The sequence below is a fragment of the Panthera pardus genome, unplaced genomic scaffold (genome assembly GCF_024362965.1).
Source record: "Panthera pardus isolate Hobbes unplaced genomic scaffold, ASM2436296v1 HiC_scaffold_12, whole genome shotgun sequence".
In the NCBI taxonomy this organism is placed as follows: Eukaryota; Metazoa; Chordata; class Mammalia; order Carnivora; family Felidae; genus Panthera; species Panthera pardus.
Genome location: NW_026526677.1, coordinates 39,077,462 through 39,105,300, shown reverse-complemented (window position 1 = coordinate 39,105,300; position 27,839 = coordinate 39,077,462). Strand labels below are relative to the sequence as shown.

At 42.1% G+C, this 27,839-nt stretch overlaps 1 protein-coding gene across 2 annotated transcripts in view; it reads left to right on the top strand.

Moving 5' to 3' along the window:
• The window catches only part of NELL1 (neural EGFL like 1), an 874,069-nt gene that overhangs the window by 67,255 nt on the left and 778,975 nt on the right, over positions 1 to 27,839 (top strand). For both annotated transcript variants that reach the window (XM_053899887.1, XM_053899886.1), the window contains exon 3: positions 16,887 to 17,037. In XM_053899887.1, coding sequence (XP_053755862.1) covers positions 16,887 to 17,037 — 151 coding nt within the window. The remainder of the gene's footprint in view (positions 1 to 16,886; positions 17,038 to 27,839) is intronic.

Sequence of the window (27,839 nt, the reverse complement as noted above, 5' to 3'; positions counted from 1 at the left end):
CTTATGAACTGTGGGGTCATGAGTTGGACGCTTAACGTACTGAGCCACCCAGGTGACCCATGAATCTAAGCTGTTCTGCTCCAGAGGCCACATTCTTCGAACAAGTGTTACAGAAGCCTTTAGGTTCGAACAAGTTTAAGGGGCTCAAGGATGGCCACTGTGGGTGGGGGTACCAGAAGAGGTCAGGGAGCATACCCAAGGCCAAAGCAAAAACTTCTTTACTTCAGCCTCAGCTGTAGCCCCAAATCATGTAGGGTCTTTCAGACCAATGGTGAGGTGTTAGGGTTTTGATTAAATTGCAATGGGCAGAGTGGTAGTTTGAATAATACTCCCCCTCCCCCAAGAGATCCATGTCCTAATTTCCAGAACCTGTGAATATGTTACCTTACATCACAAAAACAACTTTGCATGTGATTAAATTAAAGATCTTCAGGTGGGGACATGACTGTCAATTACCCAGGTGGACCCAATGTGATCAGAAGCGTCCTTATTCAGGAGGGAGATAGGGTGCCGAGGAGTCCATCTGAGTAGGAGGAGTGGAGGGGGCAGGAAATGGGCTTTGAGGGACCCTGACAAGTGACTAGAGAGCAGGCAGTGGAGGGCAGGAAGAAGCCTCCATGCGGCCCGAGAAAGTGAAGGAAAACCAGAATGCCTCAAAAAGGAGGGAAGTGACAACTGTGTGGGAGGTTGTGGGGAGGTCCGTTGGGCTGAGGATTGAGAACTGGCCGTTGGATTTGGCAAGATGCAGAATGCAAAATGTGACCAAATAAGTGGTACTGGTCAGTGCAGCCAAAAATACTGGCTGGAGGTCTCCCTCCAGACCGCATGTGTCTTACCGTAGTACAGAGCCCACTGCAGAGAACATGTTCCACCATATGTGCTTGAATTTTGGAGTAGAAAGGGAAATTCCCCCTCACCTGGGGCTACAGAGCCTCATGGCGGTTCAGGTATTGGTCTGGGCCTAGAGACAGGAGCAATGTTTGGATCGGCGTGGAGAAGAAGGTGGTTGGTTCGAGCTCCAGGTGGGAGAAGTTGAGAGGGCTTGCACGGGGGAGGAACTCACCGCCGTCTTGGAAGGGGTAGTTCCAGGAGCCAAAAAGAGTATCTGCTGGCCAAGTCCGACCGTACCTGAATAGAAAAGACTCCTCGGGAGCTGGGTAAGGCATGCTTTGAGATGAAGTATCACAAAGACTCTATTTAAACCCCGAAGGGGTAATTTAACGAAAGCTGATCACTCAGGTATGTTACCCTAAGACACGCAGGAGCCAAATTATTTGCAGCAGTGGTAAAAGACCAGTTTTTCCCCAAATCAGTGTTTCATGTCTTCAAAAAAGTTTCCGTAAATGGGGATTGTAATTTTATTTTATTTATTTGTAAAGAAAATATTGCTAGCTTTATTCATATGGGCACTGGAGTTTGTATTTATACTTAGAGTTCTTTAATTTTGAGATTTCTTTTATACACAGATTTTAAGAGATAAAGTGTAAGAGGCTGATAAAGTAACTTAGAAAACCTGTGCAATTTACACAGGATTGGTATTTTATCTTTGGATAAAATAATCCCACTGCCTGAGGAACAGAAGTTTGTTTTTTTCAATATAATTTATTGTTAATTTGGCTAGACACAGTGTGTACAGTGTGCTCTTGGTTTTGGGGGTAGATTCCTGTGATTCATCGCTTACATACAACACCCAGTGCCCTCCTCGATGCCCATCACCCATTTTCCCCTCGCCCCCACGCCCCATTAACCCTCAGTTCTCTGTATTTAAGAGTCTCTTACGGTTTGCCTCCCTCCCTCTCTGTTTGTAACTATCTTTTTTTCCCCTTGCCTTCCCCCAGGTCTTCTGTTAAGTTTCTCAAGTTCCACATATGAGTGAAAACATGATCCCTGTTTTTCTCTGACTGACTTATTTCACTTAGCATAATACCCTCCAGTACCATCCACATTGCTGTAAATGGCAGGATTTCATTCTTTGTCATTGCCAAGTAGTAGTCCATTGTATATATAAACCACATCTTCTTTATCCTTTTCATCAGTTGATGGACATTTAGGCTCTTTCCATAATTTGGCTATTGTTGAAAGTGCTGCTATAAACATTGGGGTACATGTGCCCCTAAGCATCAGCACTCCTGTATCCCTTGGGTAGATCCCTAGCAGGGCTATTGCTGGGTTGTAGGGTAGTTGTATTTTTAATTTTTTGAGGAACCTCCACAGTGTTTTCCAGATCAGCTGCACCAGTTTGCATTCCCACCAACAGTGCAAGAGGGTTCCCGTTTCTCCACATCCTCTCCAGCATCTGTAGCTTCCTTAGTTGTTAATTTAAGCCACTCTGACTGGTGTGAGGTGGTATCTCAGTGTGGTTTTGATATGTATTTCCCTAATGATGAGTGGTGTTGAGCATCTTTTCATGTGTCTGTTGGCCATCTGGATGTCGTCTTTGGAAAAGTGTCTATTCATGTCTTCTGTCCATTTCTTCACTGGATTGTTTTTCGGATGTGGAGTTTGGTGGGTTCTTTATAGGTTTTGGATACTAGCCCTTTATCTGATATGTCATTTGCAAATATCTTTTCCCATTCTGTCGGTTGCCTTCTAGTTTTGTTGATTGTTTCCTTTGCAGTGCAGAAGCTTTTTATCTTGATGAGGTCCCAGTAGTTCATTTTTGCTTTTAATTCTCTTGCCTTTGGAGATGTGTTGAGCAAGAAATTGCTTCAGCTGAGGTCAAAGAGGTTGTTGCCTGTTTTCTCCTCTACTGTTTTGATGATTTCCTGTTTCACATTTAGGTTTTTCATCCATTTTGAGTTTGTTTATTTTTGTGTATGGTTTAAGAAAGTGGTCTAGTTTCATTTTTCTGCATGTTGCTGTCCAGTTCTCCCACCACCATTTGCTAAAGAGACTTTTTCCCAATGAATACTCTTTCCTGCTTTGTCAAAGATTAGTGGGCCATACATTTGTGGGTCCAATTCTGGGTTCTCTATTCTATTCCATTGGTCTATGTGTCTGTTTTTGGGCCAATAGCATACTGTCTTGATGATTACAGCTTTGTAGTAGAGGCTAAAGTCTGGGATTGTGATGCCTCCCGCTTTGGTTTTCTTTTTCAACATTACTTTGGCTATTCAGGGTCTTTTGTGGTTCCATACAAATTTTAGGATTGTCCTAGCTTTGAGAAGAATGCTGGTGCAATTTTGATTGGGATTGCACTGAATGTGTAGATTGCTTTGTGTAGTATCGACATTTTGACACTATTTATTCTTCCAATCCATGAGCATGGAATGTTTTTCCATTTCTTTGTGTCTTCTTCAATTTCCTTCATAGGTTTTCTATAGACTTCAGCATATAGATCTTTTACATCTTTGGTTAGGTTTATTCCTAGGTATTTTATGGTTCTTGGTGCAATTGTAAATGGAATCGATTTTTTTGATTGCTCTTTCTCTTGCTTCATTATTGGTGTATAGAAATGCAACCAACTTCTGTACATCAATTTTGTATCCTGCTACTTTGCTGAATTCATGTATCAGTTCTGGTAGCTTTTTGGTGGAGTCCTTTGGGTTTTCCATGGAGTGTGTCATGTCATCTGCGAAAAGTGAAAGTTTGACTGCTGCCAATTTGGATGCCTTTTATTTCATTTTGTTGTCTGATTGCTGAGGCTAGGACTTCCAACACTATGTAAACCAACAGCGAGTGGTGAGAGTGGAATTTTTGCTCTTAGTTGTAGAGCTTGTTCGGCAAGGTGGTAGTGGAAAATTGGAGAAGGATCTGAGAACCAGATAGCAATTTGAGTTCAGGAACAAGCTGGTTTCCAGTGATTCCTTTTAGGGGTGACATTAATACTTAATATGATTGGAACAAAATCTCTAAAGAGGAGGTCAGTTTTCAAAGAAACACAGCAAGAAACGGCACCCAAAGCCTCCTTTCTGGACAGATGCACCCATTTCTTGGAGCTCCTGTTCAAAGCCTGGAGTTTGAAGTGTCCATAAAGGTTTAGTATACCTGCTTAGCACAGGGTTGAAAGGCCAATAATTGCATGGTTTCCCCAGGAACCTGAAAGCATGGACACCCTGTGGCCAATGCAGATAGAAAAATCCCAAGGGAAACCTCCCCAGCAGTGACTCTGGAACAAATTAGTTAAGTAGGCATGTAATTAGATTAATGCACGTGGTCTAAGAGCTGATGGTTTACTTTTTGGGATGGTGGAAATAAAGGAGCTGAAGAAAAAAAAAATGCATTATATTGAGTTCCAAATTAGCACTCCTATCAGAAATCTTCAGGGCACTTGCAATAATGGAGCAAAGAACCTCCTCCAGCAGCCCTGACAGGTGGCCTGTTTGTGTTGCCTAGCAGGTGAGGGTACCTTAATCATCACTTAGTTCCTGCTGGCTTACTTGGGACCACAGCTGCTTTATGATTTCTCCCTGTTGTAGAATGTTGTGGAAAAGATTTTTTCCTCCTTCCCGTAGCCTAGTGAGATACTCTTGTATTACTTTCTTGGCATACATAGTGACCAGGCCTGCTGTAATGTAATCGGCCAATTATTTCTGGAAGGACCCCCTGCAGCTGCCCTCTCTTTCTCCTTCAGCTCTTTTGGAGAAAATGAAATTGCATGTTTGAAGCTTGCCAGGCAAGCCCCCTTGCTCTCCCCAGGTGCAGACTTGTGCAATGGGAGGGGGGGTATCCTTCCTATTAAGTCCTGCCCCTCACCTCTAACCACTGGGACCCCAATAAAATCGATTCTACTTCTCTGCCTCTCTGCCTCTACCTCTCATTCTCTAGTTGGCATTCATTCCCTCACTCCGTCTGAGGTAATGCTGCCCCGTTGGTCCCCGAGTGCTGAATTTGTGCAGTTTCTGGGGTGAGATAGTGCCCAGGCCACCAAAGTCATTTCTCATTGAGCCTCTGACAGTTTGCTAATTAATATGATTGTGGTCCTTGCAGCCTGTGTTGAAGTTGGACCAATTTCCCAGGGGTGGGAAGTCCGACATTAATCCACTAAAGCAACTAAATTACTTGTGTGCGAGAGGAGACCGTTTCATCAGAAGTATTTTCCTGTGGTTTGACATCTCGCTTTGCAGGCTGCATACTTCTAGAGCTCTTTCTAGTCTGGTGACGGGGAGCCCAGATTCCTGATTGAAAAGTTCTGTGAAGATACCCCAAGGTGAACAGAAGCTTATATTGTTTGCGTATCACCACGAGGGGAGCCAGCTCTAGTTTGAAGCTGGGGAAAGAAGTAGCCAGTGCTGTTTTGTATCAGGCTGAACACAAGCTCATCCAGAGGAGTGTTGCTTTTTGCCTCTTGTTGCCACAACTGTCTTTTTGCCCACAGAGCCACGGGAGCTTACCTTTAAAACATTAGCTGTTCACCCTAGTAATTGCTCTATCCTCTAATTTAATGAAAACCCATTAAACCGAAACAATAATTAAAATGAGACATCATCTCTGTAGGAGGTTTGCATATTAAAATCACTGTGCATTTCAATGCAGGCAGATTTTATTCTTGAAAAACAGCATTTGAAGCAACATATAAAAATGATTTATAATGAATAATCATAGACTAGAGAGCTTGGCAGTTAAACATGATGCCCTACTGTTTACTAGTGAATTGGAGTAGATTTGGCAAGGTCAAGGCAAGTATAGCATTAAAAAAGTCTTTTATGGCTGAGAATTAGGACCATGCACAAAAGGGAACTAATTATAATTGGGTCAGCTAACTGCTCTAAACTTTTTTTTTTAAAGCATAATTTATTGTCAAATTGGCTTACACACAACACCCAGTGCTCATCCCAACAAGTGCCCTCCTCAATGCCCATCACCCATTTTCCCCTCTCCAAACTTCTTAAGCTGGCTAGAGATGGCATTCAATATACGGAGGAGCTTAGGGTCTTGGAGGAAGAATTCTCTTGTCTTTATTCTCTTTTGTGATTAGGGAAGCCATGCAAAAAATAGCTGCAAAAATGGACTCAGGGCACATCTTTGGCTGTTGAAAGAGGTGGGGTCTCTTGGACAAGTCCCTTTTTTTGGGAGTCTGTTGACTCATCTTTGAAGTGAGGCTGTTAATGTCCACTTGGTGGGTTATTAGGACTCTGGGATGTGATCATGTGTGTGAACACACTGGCCAATGTTAAAGCTCAGACTACAGTGTGTAGCTTTCTGGGCCGCCTTTGTAAATCTCAGAAATGTCCTAAAGAGAGGCATGGAGAGGGAAGTACTTACAAAGCACATGCTAGGTACTGGGCATGTCTGTGTATTTTTCCTGAACCGTGCAAGGTGGGTGGTATTACCACTGGGTCTTAGATGAGGCAACTCCAGGATGAAAGAAGGAAGGAAGTGGGGTTAATCCAGCTCTGGCAGAGGCTACGCTGTGGAGCTGGCATTCAAACATCAGCAGGGCAGAGACCCGTAGATGGCACAGAGATTCAGGGATGCATTGTAGTTGGCCCTCGACTGGAGTTTGAATTCCAGCCATTCTATTTAGCAGGAAGCTTCTTAACTCTTTGTGCCTCATAAAATGGAAGTAGTAGTATTGACATCACTAGGCTGCTGTGAGGACTAAATCAGGTAGTTTCAAGTATTCAGGTTGACATCTAGCACACCATAAAAACTCAAAAATGTTCTGGATGTTGGCTGGCTAGACCTAGATTGAAGGAGCTGGGAGCCCCATAGACTATGACCAGTTTTTAATTTAAGAAAAGAGAGAATGGCTATTAACTGCCTCCAACTGTGGCTGGCAACCCTTGCTCACCTGCCTGTTGCCCTCCTAACGGGCCACAGCCATGACAGCTGCAGCAAGAAGTGTCTCATGGTGTGGCAGTTGCTGGTACAGGTTCTACTCCAACCCTCCAGGACCCAAGGCCTGCCTCAGCTGTGTTCCACATAAACTAAAAATTGTCATGTGTGTCCTATGTGACATGTACTATTTCAAGAGCTTAATGTGTACTGGTTGAATCTTCACACTTTCCCCATGGGGTAGATGCAATTTTATTCCCATTTTACAGATGAAGAACCTTGAGGCACAGGTTAATTTGGCCAAGGTCCTCTCTGCTAAGTGGCAAAGCTGGCATCTGAACCAAATAGTCGGGCTCCAGAGCCTGAACCCTTAACGACTATCCTGTACTGCCCCTTAATGGGAAGGTCAAGTCTTTGAGGAGGAGCATCAGCCTTGTGATGCTTCTTGAGCATGCCCACTTATGGCTCTGAACTAAACCATTCCCCTTCATGTACGTTTGTGTCTTTAATCCTGGACTCTTCACCCCTTGTGACTGGAAGAGGTCTTAGTTATATGTTCATAGTACTTGGTTTAGAGGAGTGCTCAAAGTTTTAAAGGTAGTAGATGAGCTAATGAAAAAGTGAATGAATGGATAGATCATAGGGGGCAGGGACAAAGACTACCCACGTGGCTTTTATAAGAACCGGGAGAGCATCCTGGGATGCTCTGGGAACAATGTTTTTGCCTGCACCTGATGACCTTTTGTGCATGTGACTTCAGGCCCTATGGTGGGCATGCCCTTGGGTTTATCAGACTCTTGATACTGTGGCTTAAAATGATACCTGAAGAGGTTGTGCTCTCAATTACTGCCAAAATCTACCTCATCTTGAGCTGTCATGGGCAGCATCTCCCTGCTGAAGTGCCCCAGCTGGATATACTGGGAGCTGACAGGTCTCTATTAAGGAGGGATGTGGTATTCCATAGGAAGCCAGACCCGGTTAAGATTGACTGGAGAGAGTCTGATGTGCTCACTGACTTAAAGGACACAATTATGTGATTAAAAGCAAGGTGATTGGTGCTTATTTTCTGTTGTAGGATGCTCTTATTTCTCCTCTGTTTCCATGATGTGCTTGACCATTTTAGCATACCTTTTTAATGATAATTTTCTGATTTGAAAAATTGAGATATGTGGAAAGGAGAAATTTCATGTTAGCTCCTGATTGTTGACCTCCTGATGGATGGCCATTCCTGTCTTTCTGCCATGTGTTACTCCGACCTTAATGTGTACTTGATATGCTATATGTTTGTACACGTTTGACATTATCACTTAGGTATTTCCTATGTTCTAATACTTTGGATATCCTTGTTCTCTACATAATTTTCCATCGGATGAATGTAGTCTAAACTACTCCTTACTGCTAGATAGCTTTGGCATACAATGCGGTCTTATTTCCCTTCCAGGGAAATTGAGATGTAATTGATAACCTACCAGTTTCAGGTGTACCACATAATGATTTAATATCTGTATATATTGCAAAATAATTAGATAATAAGTTAACCATCACCACAGTGAAAATTTTTTTCTTTTTCTTTTTCAATTTATTTTTTGGAGAAAGTGCAAGTAAGGGAGTGACAGAGAGAGGGAGAGAGCGAGAATCCCTCTGCACTGTCAGTGCAGAGCCTGATGCAGGGCTTGAATTCATGAACTGTGGGATCATGACCTGAGCCCAAACCAAGAGTTGGACGCTGAACTTACTGAGCCACCCAAATGCCCCTACAATTTTTTTCTTTTGATGAGAACCTTTAAAATCTATCCTTAGCTACTTTGAAATATACACTACAGTATTGTAGTCACCATGCTGTATGTTTCATCCCCATGACTTATATGTCCAATAAATGAAGTCCAAACCTTTTATAATATAGTCTCAATCATATTGACATCTTTTCTTCAGTCTTTTGTTTTCCTGACCTGGGATTCAGATAAATCTGGCATTCATGCTTTCTCTCTCTATATTCTGAGGTGTCCCACTGAGACGGAGGGTGGAGGGAGGTAGACCAGGGAGGAGGCTTAATCACTGGTAGGTTGCAGTGCCTGTGTGGGGAGGAAGCCTAAAGAGAAGGAGTGATCTTAGTATGCTAATTTCTTGTGACAAGTGGATTCCTTGATTGTTCTTACTGGTATTTTTAAATGTTGGGGCGCCTGGGTGGCTCAGTCGGTTAAGTGTCCGACTTCAGCTCAGGTCACGATCTCACCGTCCATGAATTCGAGCCCTGCGTCGGGCTCTGGGCTGATGGCTCAGAGCCTGGAGCCTGCTTCCGATTCTGTGTCTCCCTCTCTCTCTGCCCCTCCCCCGTTCATGCTCTGTCTCTCTCTGTCTCAAAAATAAAAAAAATAAACGTTAAAAAAAAAAAATTAAATGTTTATAAGAAGAGCTTTAGCTGCCTTACCATGCCTATCTAATAAGTAAAATTATGGAGGCACCAGAATCTCTTTCAATGGAGCCACACAGTAATTATGAAAAACATGTCACAGGATTCCTTAGGGTGAGTCCCCCAATAGAGTTGGGGATGCTCAGCTAGCTTTATTATTCTTTAGGCAGCTCGTTTTTTCATGTGCTCTTTCTCAACAGGTTGGGGTTACAGTTGAGTGTCTTTGGTGAGCCTCCTTTGTTACACTGTGTTCCCGACTTGAGATTCAAGATAGATTATTAAGGCAACAAACATTTGAAGCTCTACCATGTGCCGGGCACTGTACAGAGTGTGGGGTATTTATTGATAAACCATTCCTCATGGGGTTTATAGTCTGGTAGGCATGAAGGCTGTTAATGAAATGATGATACACCATAAATGATTACACACACAAAACCTTGATGGCTCTGATAAATATGAGGAACACCTAATATAGGAACCTGAGCTGGCTTGAGGTGGTCAGAGAAAGCTGGCCTGAAGGACTAGCAATTAAGCTGGTAAACAAAAGAAGAGAGAATGGAGAAGGAGAATGAGAATGTGCTAAGTGTGGAGGAGCATGGCCCTGGGAAGAAGAGAAAGTAAGCTTGTGTGGCTGGAGTGGAAGAGTGAGGAGGGGTCGGGGTAGGGAAAGAGGAGGAAGAAAAAGTAGGTAAGGGTGTCAGGCGAATGCCATGGTGTTTCTTGGAGGACTCTGCTGGGGCAAGACTCCATTTTTCTCCCCATTGACTTGCTTTGTAAAGCTTTCAAACTTGTTTGCCTCAATTTCTTCACCTATAAAAATGGGTGGGGGGATATTGATACTTAGTTCAGGGATTGTGCAAATAGATTGCTCATAAATATTTCCCAAGTGACTACAAAGTGTCAGCCATCGGGTATATGATGATGCTTTGTCCCTTTTCTGCGAAAATCAAGCATAGAGATCATGCACCTTGGTGAATAGTAGATGTAGCAGAGTGATAAGTGTAGCTTGAGAAACCAGACTGCCGGGTTGGAATCTCCCCATGGCTTCCTAGCCCAGTGTCTTTTAGAAAATTAAATTCTGTAAGCTTTAGTTTCCTCGTGTATAAAGGAGGAAACGTAACAATGGCTACTCCTAAGGCTACTGTAAGTGATATGTGCAAAGCAGTCAGCCCAGCACTTGGTACCACAATGAGCTGTACACATGTTTACTTATCATTCTGGCTTCTGGAGCTAATGGAGGTTTAATGGGATGTCATTGTGAATTTGCCAGTGGAGGTAGAAATCCCTTACACATTAACCGGGAGTCTCCTAGCGTCCCCACTACTTTCTGCTGGTGATTTCAGTTTCTTTAAAGCCGCTTGGGTGAGTCACCTCAGACTTTGTTAAAGAAGGGCTGCAGAACCTAACTGTGGAACATCTGTCCCCCGCCCCCAATCACACAAATTGTCCCATGGACAGTTGGCAGTTATGAATTGGCCAACTTTCTCTGTGCTCAGAAATGAAAAGCCATCTGCCATTTCGAGTTGGTAAGTGTTGCTTTACCTTTTTGGGGCCAGTCTTACCGTGAGCTTACCTGGGACACAGGCTAGAAGGACTTGGTGCATCTCTGTCTGGATTCTGCCATATTGTGAGGTTCTCTGTATAAACATGTTGTCATTACTAAGATGTCACCTACATCTTCCATCCATCAAGGCTGAGGTGGGCTGCCTGGGTGTTTGTTCTGTCATGTTTCTGGCTGCTGCTGTTCTTGCTCCTCCCCCCCCCACCCCCCCCACTAGCTGACCAGTGGAGAGTTTCCTCCGATATTAGGCTGAGTAGCTGCTGTGCTACTGGACTTTCAGTGAGAGAGATACTTGCAGAGAAAGAAAAATGCCAGGATAATGGAAAACACATGGGTGTTCACTTCTGCACAGCAATCCTGCAATGAGTACCCTCTTTCTCCTGCCTTGTAAATGCTTAGTGATCTTTTTGGACTCTGGCTCAAAGATCTATCTTCCACCATGCCCTTCCCAGCCTCTGCTGGTCCCCTCCTTCCGTTGTGCATTGCCCTGCTCTACCTGTTGTCTGCAGGTGACAACCTTGCTTCTGCGGCTATCCTCAAAGGCAGGAGCCGTATTTATACTGGCTCACAATCCTCACCCTGTCATCAAGCAAAAGGGAAATGAAGTTGCTTCTGTATCAGGCAGACAAGAGTGTGTGAATACCATAATTTCTTTGACCTCCTCCCTTCACCCAGTACTTCTTTTTTTAACTGATGCTTAATCATCACATTAGCATTTTTAGCCTGTAAAAATGACTAGGTAGAGCCATTTCATCCTAGGAAAGAAAAAGCACTTAACCCTTGCTGCTGATGTAGCACTTCTTAACTAGATCGTGTAAAATTTCTGGATGTTTGGAATGACATTTTTTTTTTTTTAAGTGTAAAATGTTCACTGTAAGTGGTGGTTTGTATGGGAGATTACCCTGATGCAATGGTAGAGTCCAAGTATGCTCCCTAGAGGTCACAAAACCGCCTCACCAACCAAATTCAGATGCTTGAATCATGCAGCTTATTAAGTAAAGTCAAAATGTCCAGGAGGAAGCAGGGGAAAGAAATGGAGTAGGAGTATAGGGTACAGGCTGGGTGAAAGATGGGCCACCCCACCAGATTCCTGGGTCTAGCATTGTTCATGTATTCAGTCTTTGCCCCATCAGCTTCTTTGCTGATTCAGCGGTTACATGGACAGGAATAGAGGTTATATAAAGGGTGGTGGTGGTGGTGGGAGGTGAATTTCAGTAAGTGGGAGGTGCCAGATGCTAACGTGTATCCTGTCTTGGAGAGGGCAAGTACTTCTGGTCCCAGCTTTAGTTACCAGTTAATCTGGTGAGAGTGATGGGTTTAACATTTTTTCAGGCAGAGTAGAAGTGGGGCCAGAATGGGAATGGGATGAGTGTCACAGATGGCTATCCGATTTAAGGTTGACATAGCTGTCATCCTGAAGGTGTTGTGATATGTACGTTATGACTTGGTTCTCCCACCCCATTCTATTTATAGGTAACATGCTTAGTCAATCCTTTTTATCTATGTTCAACACACCTATGTTTCATTCATTTGATCGACAATTAACACGTTTCACAGGTATCTAACTTGCTGTCTATATTTAACACTCCCTACGAGCTTTATTCATCCCACTTGTTTTTCTTGTTCTCTCTAGAAGAATTGAATATTCTTTTTTTTTTTTAAATTTTTTAACGTTTTATTCATTTTTGAGACAGAGAGAGACAGAGCATGAACGGGGGAGGGTCAGAGAGAGAGGGAGACACAGAATCTGAAACAGGCTCCGGGCTCTGAGCTGTCAGCACAGAGCCCAACGCGGGGCTCGAACTCACAGACCGTGAGATCATGACCTGAGCCGAAGTCAGACACTCAACCGACTGAGCCACCCAGGCGCCCCAGAATTGAATATTCTTAAATAATATAACAAGCACATTATAGTGGTTGCATATGCCAGTACAATATTCAGTATAGATTCTCCTTAATTGGCTTTCATTGGTTGCTTTTTTAAACCTAGGGGGGAAAAGCCCATTTGCTGTGAAGCAGGTGACCTATCACTGGTTCCAGTAATTGACAACTTTACATTTATGTTGATTTGGAAAATCAGCAGAGGAGAGAAATTGTAGAATCTAGTTGTTTCATGTGTAGAAAACACCTTCAGTACCCTCTTTTGCCAGGTGACTATTCATTTCCATGAATAGAAATGGAATGTTGAGGCCTGGGAAGAACTTGAACTCCCTGATCTCTAGTCATCTCAGTTTTCAGATAGGGAGTGTGAGACTCAGAGGGGTAAAGTGCCTTATCCAAGGTCACATAGCTAGTTATCTATAAAACTTGGTAGTCTTTAGTCTCTTGAAAACTGGTTTAGTGTTCTTATATGTTGTAATAAGTGAGATTACGTCCTGGTGTTCTTTTAGCAGCTGAATTATGGTAAACATTTACTTGAGAGAGCTTTTCTGAAAATGAGAATGCACATAAAGTCTCAATGTTTGAAAATAGATGATTTTTTTTACATTTCACTCTGATGAGTGCTAACGGGGTATCTCTGTTTCAGTGTGCCAGTCATTTACAAAAAGAAGTGAGAAGCTGGCAGAGGAAATGCTCAGTTCTGTAGGAGGGTTGGGTGAGCAGCAATGTGGTTGAATTGGATTAGACCGTTAGATGGGGTGTCCTATAAATGGGAGGGGTTGAATTGGCACTGAAAGTGATTTTCTTTAATTTGATAGCCACTGACACTTGATAAGTGTCCATTTATCTTCTCCTTTTCCAAAGGGTATCTTATTGGTTTCTGACTATAATATTTGTGGTTACTTGACATAATAATAGAAATGATAAAGATAAAATAGAAAATAAATGCAGTAAGTCTGTATTGGATGCCTGTTTCATGCCAGGCACTGAGAACTGTGGATACAACAACGAATGAATGACTGTGCCTGTCCTTGTGGAGCTTCTAATCTAGAGGGGAAAGAAAATATGGTAAAAAGGATCATGAGTAATAGAAGGGAAAAATGGATCATAATAATTAAGTGGTGTGGAGAAAATAACCAGAGAGGTGTGTTCGATATCAAAGGAGAACCTGCTTTGGAGGGAGTGACCAGGAGGTTGAAATTGCAGTATGAGCTAAAGGAGCCAGGCATGGGAAGGGTGGGGGGAAGAGCTCTGTGGGGAAAAGGGAAGAGTAGCACAAAGACCCTGAGGCAGGAGTGGGCTTGGGTATGACAGAAGAGTATGGAATTGGGTGGGGGAGTTTGGCAAGAGTCAATTGGTGTGCGACCTTGCAGGCCATGCTAAAAAGCCTGGATTTTTATCCTGGGAGGACTGGGAAGCCATGGAAGGGTTTTTAGCAAGAGCCTGAAAGGATGCTGATCTAAGCTTTAGGATGAGCCTTTGGGCTGCTGTGTAGAATGGAGAAGAGAAGGCAATACAAGCAGGGAGACCAGTTAGGAAGCTGTTGGAGATGCCCCACTAAGAGAGGGTGGCAGCTTGGGTAAGAGTTTCAGAGCAGAATTGGGTGAAGGTGGACGGATTCCAGACATGGGAGACCTCACAATTTGCTCTTGAGTAGGATCTGAAGGGTGGAAGAAAGGGAAGACTCTGGGACAAGTTCTGGTCTTTGTGGCTTGAACTGAGAGGTCCCATTTGCTGAGACTGGCAACTCCAAGAGAAATAGAGGGTTGGTGGCGGTGGCGAATAACAAGAGCTCTGTCATAGGTATATAAATTCTGAAATGCTTATTAGACCTTCATGTGGAGATATTAAGGATATTGAAGATGTATCTGTAGCTTAAGGGAGAGGTTGGGATGGCACATAGACACACTGCAGTGTCATTGGCCATTGGTGCTGGGATGATGTCTGAGAGAATGGAGTGACGGGTGAGGACACTTGCCACTAGGCCTGCTGGGGGAAAGTGTTATGAATATCATGCTGCTTGAACGTTGCTCACTTTGCACTGGACTCAAGCTTTAGAATCCTCTAATGAGCTCTCTGGGCCAACACTGCCAACCAGCTAATTCCTTATAGACGAATAAAGAAGGAAATAGCAAAAAGGGAAAAAGAAAGATGTAAGTTAATCTCAGATGTGTTTTTTTTCTTCCTGCACTAAATTCTAGGTGGAATTTATTAGGATTTTTACCCAGCAGTAATAAAAACGTTAACAAACATTTGCTAATGATCTCTAGTTTACAAAGTGATGAGTTCATATGTTTTAATAGATCGCTAATACTATCTTTTCAAGTCTTCGGCTGGGATTTTGGAGAAGGTATAGAAGCATTCCCTAAGTGGCTCTTATCTCTACCCTTGACAAAAGTTGAAAGCTTGCCACTTGACAGCACAGTAGTGAAGGACTTTCTTTGGGTAGAAAAGCAAATGTCCAGGTAGGTTTTATCTTGGGTGCTATGCCTGGGTTAGGTGCCCCCACTCTGGAGGACCAACCATGCTTCTCACCTTGCAAAGCTGACTTCTACAGCTTGAAGATGGTGCTGTTCTTTGCTGCAAACTTCAAACAGCAACTTGTAGAATTACACCAGGATGGAGAGACCCTGAGAAATGACCTAGTTCACCATCTCCCTCATTTTGTAGATGAGGAGACTGAGGCCCAAGGTCAGGTACTTGAGGATTTTTTTTCTGTTGGAAGCCACTCTTTTTATTTTACTTTATTTTTTAACATTATAATAGAGCTTGTGCTATAAAGAAGGAGGGGGCAGAGGCAGAGAGAGAGAATCTTAAAAGGGCTTCATGCTGAGCAAGCCCTCCCAATGTGGGGCTTGATCCCACAACTCTGGGATTGTGACCTGAGCTGAAATGAGGAGCCAGATGCCCAACTGACTGAGCCATCCAGGCACCCCAGAAGCCCTGCTTTTAGGATGAGGGTCTTCAAGGTCCATATAGTCTGTGATGTAGCTTGGGCAACACAGCTTTTGAAGATCTTTCTTTTTCAGACTCTTGGAGAAGTAACCAAGGAGTTCCCCCAAAGAGGATGTGTTCAGGGCATGAGTAAAGGCCACCAAACATGCCTTTGGTATCCTTTTGTTGTCTCTGAATAGTTTGCTCTAATTCTGTTCTGTTGGTGCCCAGTTTCTGATTTGAGGAAGTATAGTGTAAAATAATGAGAGTGCCTAGTTTATCGTGATAAGGGAGAGTCTGAGTATGAAATGATGAATTATCTTATCATGCAGAATTTGTAGAATTCCTGGCCAGGAGCAGTATTAGCTGGATTCCCATACCTCTAAGCCTGCTGAATTGACCTCAACTTCAATATTTCATGAGCAGGGTCAGCCACTCCATGTTTACAGAGAAATTCCAGGCACGCTTATGGATCATGAACATGCCTTGTATTCTTCAAGCAAAAATGGAGATGTCTGTCCTTATTAACACTTGTAAATCTCTGCTGGGTACAAAACAAGGACAGGTTTCCCTCTACAAATTGTGGAGCAAAAGAAATGGAGTCCCCTGGGAAAAGTGAAATTGGAAGCTGCTGAGTGGCATTTGGATCCTAAACACAGGCTTCTGTGAATTTAGGATCCGTTTGTCTCTCACTTTTTTTTTTTTTAATTTTTAATATTTATTTGGAGAGAAAGAGCGAGCAAGGAAGAGTGAGTGAGTATGAACGGGGGAGGGGCAGAGAGAGAGAGAGAGAGAGAGAGAGAGAGAGAGAGAGACAGAATCTGAACCAGACTCCAGGCTCTGAACTGTCAGCACAAAGCCTGATGTGGGGCTCGAACCCATGAACTGTGAGATCATGACCTGAGCCGAAGTCAGATGCTTTATCTACTGAGCGGCCTAGGCGCCCCTATCTCTCACCTTTGTTTTTGTTTTTGTTTTTGTTTTTGTTTTTGTTTTTGTTTTTGTTTTTAACAGCAACTTCATCTGTTTGTAGCAGGCCACATTGCCCAGTGTCCTGTCAAAATTTGTCAGAAAATCACTGGCTGACCAATTGTGAACTTGTGCAAGTGACAAGGGGGTACAGTGACAGAGGTGGCATTTCTGGGTTTTGCATTGAATGAATGCTGCTGTATGAAATGGTGGATGGTACCTGAAAACAAAGTATTGGTGAGTGGTGGGGTTGCGGTGGGGGCGGGGGAGGATGATAGATAGGATGTGGATCCTGTGGACATTTTTAACTGCATCTTTTCTCTTCTTTTTCCCTCTTCTTCTTCTGTATTCCTTCCTTCTCCTCCTTGTTCTCTTGGTCCCTGTCTGTTTCTGTTTTTCCTTTCTGACTCCTAGAAACAGAAAGAGAGATCCATGCAGCCCCTCATGTGAGTGAGAAGTTAATCCAGCTGTTCCGGAATAAGAGCGAATTCACCTTTTTGGCCACTGTACAGCAAAAGCCATCGACTTCGGGAGTGATCCTCTCCATTCGAGAGCTAGAACACAGGTAAGCTGTACTTTTGCAAATGTATTTGCAATTGATGGACTATACAACATGCCTTGGAATTTGGACGTTGTATCCTTGAGAGCATGCCCCTAGCTGAGGCCTTGTTGCTGTTGAACACATTGGTAGATTTTCTTTGCACTAAGAACTTACCTTTGGCAAAGAGGTTTTCTTGTTAACTCTCCAAAGACCACTCATGAGTGTCTTTCTCGCCTATCTTCTGTCTTCTGGTAGTCTTTGCTCCTATGAAACCACATTCTATGTCCTCTTGAAATCTTTAAGAAAGTCATATTTAAGAACCTTCAATGAGCATTATTGTGTGTTTACTCTATGCAGGAACTGTGCTGGACACAGGAATACTAAGGCAAATAATCCAGAATTTCTATTCTAAGGATCACATAAGCTAGTAGGGAAGATGGACAGATGTCATGAAGTATTGTAGCAGTATGTGTTTAAGGAATAAAGGTATTAATGGTCAATTCTGAAGGGTCATGGTAAGCTAAGGAAGCCTTCAGAAAGGATTGTGGTTGTATAAATAAAGGTGACTATTGGATAGGCTGAAGGAGAAGGAGTAAGGGATGGGAAGACAACATTCCAGAAATTGGTTGCTATGATTTTGGGAAGGAAAAAGGTGGTGGGGTCAGTGGTTGGCACATTGTGTGTGTTGGGGAAGCTGAGGAGTTTGGGGTGGGCAGTGAGGGGTGGTACTATAGAGGTAGGTAGAAGCTAGATCATCTCAAAGCTTTGAGGCCATGTTGAAAATTTGGACTAAAGTCTCTATAGATAGTGGGAACCATATAAGGGTTTTAAGTTTGAGGAAAGAGGATTCTATTTTAGGAGTTTAAAGTAATGATAATCTAAGACAAGTATAGAAGCTTCCTGAGAGAGAACAGTGAGTTGTAGCCAAGGAGAGGGCAAAGACTGTCCATCAGCCTCCACTCTCTGAAGGCCTCCTCCATAGGTCTCTAAAGTGTGCCAATCCAGAAGCCCGCCCCCAGGCCAAAGCACCTGGGCAAACAAATGGGCCTCTTTTACAGAGAGACTTGGCAGCATATTTCCATCTGCCCAGACCTCTTTCCCATTGTTTAAGTCTCCTGGGACCTGGGAATGCAAACTTCCTGTGGGTTTTAGAACCAGGTGATCAAGTAGTGTCCCCTGAGCAGCGGCCACAAAAAAACTCAGACACCAGATGAGTGTAAAAGCTCCCTTCTGGGAGAGGGTGGTGCTCAGGAATGTGGCAGAGGGAGGTGTGAGGCGGCACTTGCTGGCTGGAGCACAGCCGAGGAGGAGCGTGAAGATGGCACCCCCTAGTCGTGGTCCTGGAGAGTATTCCCACAGGCTCCTGGATGTGTGAAATTAGATGCCAGCCCCTCAGGGCAATGCTTCAATATATGCGAATGAGCTGCTTTTCCTTAAAGTCTGGGCAGATCAGCTGCCTCTGAGCTGGGCCCCGACCTCATGAGTCTGAGTGCAGGAGCCCTTCAAGAGCAGTTTCTCAGATCATAACAGCTTTGGGGGCTTGTGGGTGTGGGGGCTTGTCTCAGAAGTACAGGTCTCAAAAGCCAGGCTTCCCAATGTGGAGTTCAAACCCTTAGCCCCTACGGTAGAAGCTCTGGGTTTTGAGTTCCCTCCTGATTGTGGGTCTCCATGCCAAGGGTAGGGTTTATAGTGAGGTTGTGTCCCAGCCTCTCCTACCTGCTTCCATTTGGATGCTTTTTTCCTTATTTGCTCACTGAGCTCGGCTGGACTTCGGTTTTTTTCCAGAAGAAATTGTTGCATAAGTAGCTGTAGACTCCGCATGTCTGTGGGAAGAATTGAATTCAGGATCTTCCTGTGGCACCATCTTGAATTTGAGCCTCCTGGCCAATTTTAGTTTTTAATACTAACTTTAGTAGTCCACAGCCTACGTGTACCTGTGGGCTTGGATACCAGGGAACAGTGAAGCCTGTGACTGAGAACCTGTCCAGGGAGGTGGGAGGTGGAGCTTCCCAGGAACAGAAGCTCCCAGCCCATTGAGTGTTCCATCCTCTCTTGGGACTTGATTTACAAAACACAAAGTCAAAGGCAAAGTTACCAAGAATTTCCAGATGGTGATGGCACAGTGGAACCCTTCAGAGTGCAGGACCTTGTGCAACCCACTGGTCACATGCTGTGAAGCTGGCCCTACCTACCTTGCAGCAGACAAGGTACCCTTTGTAGGTACCCTCCCCTCAGATCTCTTGTAGGTTCTCTGTGCCCTTTGCCTGCTTTTTATGGGCTTTGCTTCTGAAGGCTGGCACCTAACTTTCCTCAGAGCACTGCCTGTTGGCCTCTGTAGCCACTACACAGAGAACAGAAGTGTCTGGGAGTTCATTTATCCCCCAGGCAGCCTGTAGTCTATGATTGACAGAGTGTAGGAGTTAGAAGCCTTGTTCCCTTGCTTTGAAGGCCTTAAGGCCAGACCAGTTCTGATGTTTGAATCCTCAAGTGCTACCTGGAATGGAGGTAGGTTGAGGCTTCCATGTCTGCTCCTTCTGTCCTTCCCCTTCTCCTGGGAGCATCTCCTTGAAGTGCTGAAATCACTTGCTCCCAAATTCATGTGTCAGAGTCTGCTTCTGGGGAACCTGAGTTCCGATAAACCTTCCTTTACCTATTTAGGTTGACCTATCTAGTAGCAGTAAAACTGAGCCAAAAACTGCATAAAGGTTTTTAATACATTAGGTCGGTGGCTCAGGAAGATCACACAGAGTGATGGCTCTGGGAAGGGCCAGAATTCTGGCAGGTCAGGGAAACAGAAGGATGTATTAAACAGGAAGAACGGTGTGGGCAGCTACAGGAGAAATGCAGGAAAATGGAACTTTTGGGGGCAGGGTGGAGAGGTGCAGAGAATGGACCAATTTTGCTGGAGCAGAGGGTCTCCATGTACATCTTCAGCAGAGGTGAGGACCAAAAGTTCTCTTTTCAATCGTTGAGTTCGATCTCAGCCTCAAAGGGAAGTGATGGACCCTGTTTCTTCTTCTGAAGGGATGTTGTCAGCATAATAAATTGGCTGTTTGTGGGTCAGCCCAGAGAAAGAGAGGTAGCATGTGTTGGAGAGGAGGTATGGCTTCGAGGCCAAGTGTGGTGTAGATTAGGAGGAAGTGTAGGTTCTTGTCACTGAAAGGTGGAGGCGTCAAGCCAGTGTCGGCTTCACAGACATGAAAGGGTGACATGCTTGTTCCATTGGGGCAAGGTAGTGGAGTTGGGGGTGAGGGCTGCCTCAGTATGAGGGCCACCTAAGTGTCCGAGAGTGGAATGTAGAGTCTTTATTCTCAATTAAAGCAGAGGAGGGAACTTCCCAAAGACAGGTGAGAAGGAAGTGGAATGGCCAACCATTGTAGAAAGAGCAGACCTCAGAGTTGGAGTGATGGAGACTGGAGGTTCGGGCTCTTCTGCACTGTTTCATGTCTCAGCTTAGTTTCCTGGTCAGAAAAAGGGAGGTGGTCATCTACTTTGCAGGTTGCTGTAAGGTGAAAGATGATTGTGCACATGAAGTGGCCTGCTCTTAATAAATACACATTTCTTCTTGTCTAAGCAAAAAATTTAAAGCTACTTTCAGGGTTTTTCTCTTTTGAAATTTTCAAAAAAAATTTTTTTTAATGTTTATTTATTTTTGAGAGAGATGGAGACAGAATGCGAGTGGGTTAGGGGCAGAGAGAGAGGGAGACACAGAATCCGAAGCAGGCTCCAGGCTCTGAGCTGTCAGCACAGAGCCTGATGTGGGGCTTGAACTCACAAGCTGTGAGATCATGACCTGAGCCAAAGTTGGATGCTCAACTGACTGAGCCACCCAGGTTGCCCCTCTTTTGAAATCTTAAAAAAAATTTTTTAACATTTATTTATTTTTGAGACAGAGAGAGACAGAGCATGAACAGGGGAGGGTCAGAGAGAGGGAGACACAGAATCTGAAACAAGCTCCAGGCTCTGAGCTGTCAGCACAGAGCCCGATGTGGGGCTCGAACCCACGGACCGCGAGATCATGACCTGAGCCGAAGTCGGACACTCAACCGACTGAGCCACCCAGGCGCCCCTGAAATCTTTTAAAAAACAGAACTCCTTTAGTAAAGGTTTAAAAAAACCCACCAAATCCAAAAACTTGTGTTGCCACAGAGTCCTCTGATGCCACCTTCTCTTCCCTAGCAGGTTTCTAATAGAACCTGAGGATCATTGAATAGAGAATCATCTGATCATTTTTCATTGTACTAGGAAAACCTCAGGTCTTGACTGAAAAACAATAAACATGCAGATATAGAACATTCCCCTCCCCTTTGGAGTTCTGTGGTGCCTTCTTCCATGTTTGGTCTAATCAAGGCAAAGTATAAAGAACTGGAGGCGTGCCTGGGTGGCTCAGTTGGATAAGCATCTGACTTTGGCTCAGATCATGATCTCATGGTCCATGGGTTCAAGCCCTGCATCGGGCTCTGTGCTGACAGCTCAGAGCCTGAAGTCTGCCTCAGATTCTGTGTCTCACTCTCTGTCTCTCTCTACTCCCCAACCTGCCCCCTGCTTGTACTCTGTTTCTGTGTCTCAAAAATAAATAAATATTAAAAATAATAATTAAAAAAAAACAATTGGCTGAATTGGGGCACCTGGATGTCTCAGTCAGTTAAGAATTTGGCTCTTGATTATGGCTCAGGGCATGATTGAATGGTATGTGAGATCGGGGCCTGTGTCATTGACCCCTGTATCGGGCTGTGCGCTGACAGCATGGAGCCAGCTTGGGATTCTCTCTTTGCCTCTCCCCTGCTCGCATTCTCCCCACACCCCCAAATAAATAAACAAACATAAAAAAGAATTGACTGAATCTGTAATATACTGGTTATGGGTAATAAAGAAGACCTAGTTTCCACCCTTAAAGAGATATTCATCCAGTTAAGGAGATCTGTGGTATGGAAGAGGAACATACGATAGTATATATTTAGGAATTAGGCAATTTGAAGCCAGCAATGCTCCCATCTGTAATAGAGAATTTTCAATCATTTTTCAGGTTTCTTATTGTTTACCAGGATAACTGTGTCTAGAGGAGCAAATTGTCTTGGAGACATTTGTCATGGATATCTGACCAGGTGTAAATGATGACCAAGATTTTGAGGTTTTTGGTTCATAGCAGGGGGTTTAGGGACCTGGTAGATTGGAAAAATAAATTGGAATCTGTCAGGGATCTGACAGACTGGAAAGCGAGACTCCTTGGGTTCTTTTTATAGTTCTTAGTCACGTGATCCGCATTGAATCATTCATGATCCAGATGAATTAAATAAATATTTGCAACAATTGGGATATGGGCACTTAGATTTCTAGATAAATTAAAAAAAATTTATGTCTCAGTTTTTTGTTGTTTTTTTGTTTGTTTTAGTATACTCAGAGTTATGCATTCAATGCAATCTTTTACAAATTTCTATTACCTCCAAGAGAAATCTCACCCTTTAAGCTGTCACTCATGAGTCTCCCTATTAGTAACCAGCCTTAGGCAAACACTCCTCTATTTGCTAGCTCTGTGGATTTGCCTATTTTGGCCATTTCATATAAATGGAATCCTACAACATATGGTGTTTGTGACTGGCTTTCATTTAGGATGTTTTCAGGGTTCTTTCATGGTGATAGTGTGTGTCAGTATTAATTTTTTTTGAATTGTAGAATATTGCATTGTTTGGATATACCATGTTTTATTTATCAATTGGACATTGAATTTTTTTCCAGTTTTTGGTGATTATAATAATTCTGTGAAATTATCTGTACGGGTTTTTTTGTGGACATATGTTTGTATTCTCTTGGGTGTATAACTAGAGGTAGAATGGCTGGATCAAGTGGTATCTGTGTTTAACTGCTAAATTGCCAATCTGTTTTCCAAAGTACCTGTACCATTTCACATTCCCACCAGCAGTGTAAGAGAGTCCCAGTTCTTTTTTTTTTTATATCTTTACTAGTTAACTGTCTTTCTCTTTGATGTTGCCATCCTAATAGGTGTGATATAACCCCTCACTGTGGTTTTGAGTTCTATTTCCTGATGGCAAATGATGTTGAGTGTCTTCATGTTTTACTGGCTGCTTATATATCTTCTTTGGAGAAATAACTATTAAGGTCATTTGCCTGTTTTAATTGGGTTGTCTTATCATTTGTAATACTCAGAGATCCAAGTCCCTTTCTCAGAAACCTGACTTAGATTTTTCCAACTTTGTGGATTGTCTTACTTCCTGGAAACCTTAAGTTTTTAAATTGGATGTCCAGTATATCTGTTTTTTTGTTATTGTTGTTTTTGTTGCTGTTGCTTTTGTTCCGAGAAGCCATTCTTCAATGAGGCTATTACAACTTCTAGGATTGGGATGCCTGTGTGGCTCAGTTGGTTAAGCATCCAACTTTGGCTCAGGTCATGATCTCACAGTTCATGAGTTCGAGCCCTGCATGGGGCTGTGTGCTGACAGGTGAGTCCGAACAGCTCAGATTCTGTGTCTCCCTCTCTTTCTCTTTGCCCCTCTGCTGCTCGCATGCGTGCACTCTCTCTCTCTCAAAAATAAATATTAAAAAAAGAGACTTCTAGAATTTATTTAAAAATTTTGTAAGGTTAGCTCTTTATGCCTTGGATAGATTATAACTTATTTTTGTCTGTCTGGTATGAAGTAGCAGTCCAACTTCATCTTTTTGCAAGTGGATAACCAGTTGTTCCAGCACCATATATGGAGTATTTTTTTTCCCCAGTGAATTATCTTGGCTCCCTTGTCAAAGATCAAAGATCCAATATCAATTGATTATAAATGGGGAGATTTATTTCTGGACTCTGAATTCTATTCCAGTGATAAGTGTCCTGCTGCTGGTACTATTTTGATGATTGTAACTTTCTAGTAAGTTTTGATATTAAGAAATGTGAGCCCTCCAACTTTGTTTTTCAAGGTTGTTTTGGATGCTCCAGTCTTTGAATTCCTAAATGAGTTTAGGACCAACTTTTTTTTCTTTTTAAGTTTTATTTAAATTCCTGTTAACAGTTTCAGGTGTACAATGTAGTGATTCAATACCTGCAACACTTGGTGCTCATCGCAAGTGCCCTCCTTAATCCCCATACCTTTTAACCCGTACCCTCGCTCCCTTCTGGTAACCATCAGTTCGTTCTTTAAAGTTAAGAGTCTGTTTCTTTTATCTCTCTCTCTTTCTCTTCCCCTCCTCCTTTCCCGTGCTCATTTGTTTTTTAAATTTTACACGTGAGTGAAATCATAGAGTCTTTCTCTGACTGACTTATTTTGCTTAGCTTAATACTCTAGCTCCATCCACACGGGTGCAAATGGCAAAATTTTATTCTTTTTTGTGGCTGAGTAATGTTCCATTGTGTATATATAACACATCATCTGTATCCATTCATCAGTTATGGGCTCTTCCCATAGTTTGGCTGTTGTAGATAATGCTGCCTTTTTAATGTCTGTAAAGATGTGAGCTGGATTTTCAAGGGGATTATGTTCAATCTATAAATTGATGTAGGGATTATTGCCATTTTAGTAATAATAAATTATCTCCAGACCTGGACTGTCTTCTATTTAGGTCTTCTCTATTTTTTAAACAGTGTTTTGTGCTTTCAGAGTGTAAGTTTTGCATGGGTTTTGTTTATTTTTTGAATTATAATGGCATAAAAAATTATACGATAAAAGGAATTATTTTCATAATCTCATTTGGCTCATGGCTACTTTATAGAAATGTACTTGATGTTTGCATGTTGAACTTCTATCCTGCAGGCTTGCTAACCTCACTAATTTGATCAGTTTTTAGTGGATTTCTCTTAATTATTACATGTAAGATCTTGTCATCTGCAAATTGGACAGAAAGAAGTAAAACTATATCTGTCTGGCTGCCTCTTATTTTCTTGCCTAATTGGCTTGTCTAGAACTTGGAGTACAATGTTGAATAGAAGTGGTAAGAACAGATAGTCTTGAAAGCTTTTCCATGTTTCATTTTTGATGTTAGCTGTGTATTAGATGCTGTTAACCAGGCTGAAGTTCCTTTCCATTCCTAGTTTGTGGAGTGGTTTTTTAAAATTTTTTTCCTTTTTGTTTTATTGTTTTGTTTTTGTTTTTCATCTTGAAAGGGTATTTTTTCAAGTGCTATTTCTGCATTTATGGAGATGATCATGCTTTTATTCTGTTCCTTATTGATGTGGTGTATTATACTAATTGAATTTTGGATGTGACACTAAGCTTGCATTTCTGGGATAAATCCCACTTAGTCATGTTGTATAATCCTTTTTCTATATTCCTGGACTTAAGAGTATATTGTTGAGAATTCTTATATCAATATTCATAAGAGCTGCAGGTCTATAGTTTTCTTTTGATGCCTTTGTCTAGTTTTGGCATTGAATCTTTACCTGACTTTAAGCTATGTGCAGTGGTTTTGTTTTTTTCCCCCCCTTGTAAGCCAACACTTGCTGATTGTGTACTATGTGCCAGGCATTTGAGTTTTAGTTTTTTTTTTTTTTTTTTTTTAAAGATGATCCTCTTTGATTGAAGGATACAATTTTGTATTTTGAAAATGTCTCTCCAATTCCAGTATTTTTATCAGCTATTCCATTTGTGTCCCATTTTCTTGAATCTCTATAATTGTGATGAATAATAAACAGATTAAAGGTCCTTGCAAAAGACAGGAAGCCTGCTGATAATCCTGTCTTTAATATGTACCTAATCTGATCAGAAACTACCAGACCTTATATTAAACAATCCATCCTACATCTAAGAATATAGGCATGTATATATATGTAGTCCTGTGTGAAGGAAATTTATCTTTATTTCCGATACACTGAAAGGCCAAAAAATGAATAGTGGTTACATTTTATTAAATACCTCTTCAGTGTACCTTTTGAGATTATGAAAGGGAGAAAAACATGAAAGTAACAGAATCACATTAGAGTCCATAATGTTGAACTCTTCCTGGGGAAAATCCTTAAATACATCTACTAATGTTGTCTTTGGGATTTTTGCAACAATATTAAAAACAATAGTAACACTAATAATAGTAACTAGTATTCAAGCACTGGAAAAGAGGCATGGTCTTGAACACTTGACAGGAAATTCATTACACACTTAGGAACTCATTAATAAGTGAGATAGTAGATTTGTGTGTGTTTGAGGCTTTTTGAATTCCTCTCTGGACTTTAAGTTTATTGGTAATACTTCTATAAATGTTTCTGGTAGAATTGACCTGAAAAGGATATGGGCTGATATTTGTTTTTTGTGGAGGCTGGGAAATCTTTCACTACTAAAATGTTCATTTTCCATTTCTCTTATGGTATTTTAGATAATTTTAAGCTCTTATTGGCCAACTTACATTTTGTCAAAATCATTTCATCGAGCTGTGTCTTTGGGGGGCAAATAGTTGGACATCATATTCTTTTTATATTTGTAATGGGAAATACCTGTATTTCCTTTTTGGACAGGGTTATCATGGGGTTGTGTAATTTATTGGCCTTTCTAATGAAACTGCTCTTTTATTGGTTAAGTCTTTTTCATTTTAAAATCCGTTGATTTCTGCTTCTTGCCTCCTTTTTGATCACTTTGTGTATTTTTAGTAGCTGCTTGGATGTTTTCAGTATTTAGTAAAATCACTGAAGGCTTTATGTTTTCTTGTGAGTATTATTATGAATGCAGCTCATTGACGTTGCTATAGTTCTCCTTTTCTGTATTTTTCTGTAGTTCTTAATTTCAGCTTGACTTCCTCTTTGACCCAAGATGGAATGTTTAAGTGTTTAATCACTTTGAAATTTTTAATATGTGACTTCTAGTTTTATTGAAGAAAAAAAAAAAGTGCTGTAACATTTATAGATTTGAGATCGCTGAATTTTTTTCTGGTGACTTGTACATATTAAATATGTTTTTGGTGGCACATTTAAATGAATGGGTAGTCTTTGTGTGAGTATCAATACATACAGATATAACTTCATATGTAACACTTCCCAGTTGTGTTATTGAATTTGCCACTTGTGTACTTATTTGCCACTTGAACTATGACCTGAGAGATGTAGACCAATAGCTTTCTATGATTAGAATTTTGTCCTGTTCTCCTTTGGTGGGCTTAAGGGTCAGGCCTGGAAAGGTCAGGCATGAACTGTACCACATCTCATTGGCTAGTACTGGGAAATTTGGTCTAGAATTGTGCCAAAGATGAGAGAACATGGGTATTGGAATAAGTAGGCAGTCTTGGTCTTGATTGTTTGGGATGTTTCCAGTTTAGTCTGTGCCCAAATTAGCAAAGTAGTGTAGGTGAGAGATTGTATCACAGGGTTGTTTTTTTTTTGTTTTTTTTTTTTAAACATGTAGTACTTTTATGTACATAGTATGTACTTAATAAACACCGAGTATATCAACAATTTGTTTTCTCCATCCCTGGTTAGGGTTGCTTAAATTTGATGACCAGTTTCAGAGGTTCACATGGAATATATTTTCCCAGGCACAGATATTGCCTTGGATAGACTACATATTGTAGAAGACAGTGAAAAGGGCAAAGGTGTTGATACCTGGAGACTCAAATGAATAATATCTTGGAATTTTTTGTGAGGATTAGAGGTATTTTTGTAAAACATCTAGCATAGTTCTTGGTACCTAACAGGACCTGCCCAAAAGCCATGAGGATTGTGGCATTGAAGTGGAATTTTGATACTGAGGGAAAGCAGGGTGCTGAGGAGAGGGCAGATAAACATACAGTTAATTTTTTTTAGTTCGGTGGTTAAAGGAAAATGATGTCTATCACCCAAACCTTCTGGTAGCATTCAATTTTTTCAGTCAAAAGTTCCCTTTGCTAATGAAGCACAATGGGGGAAC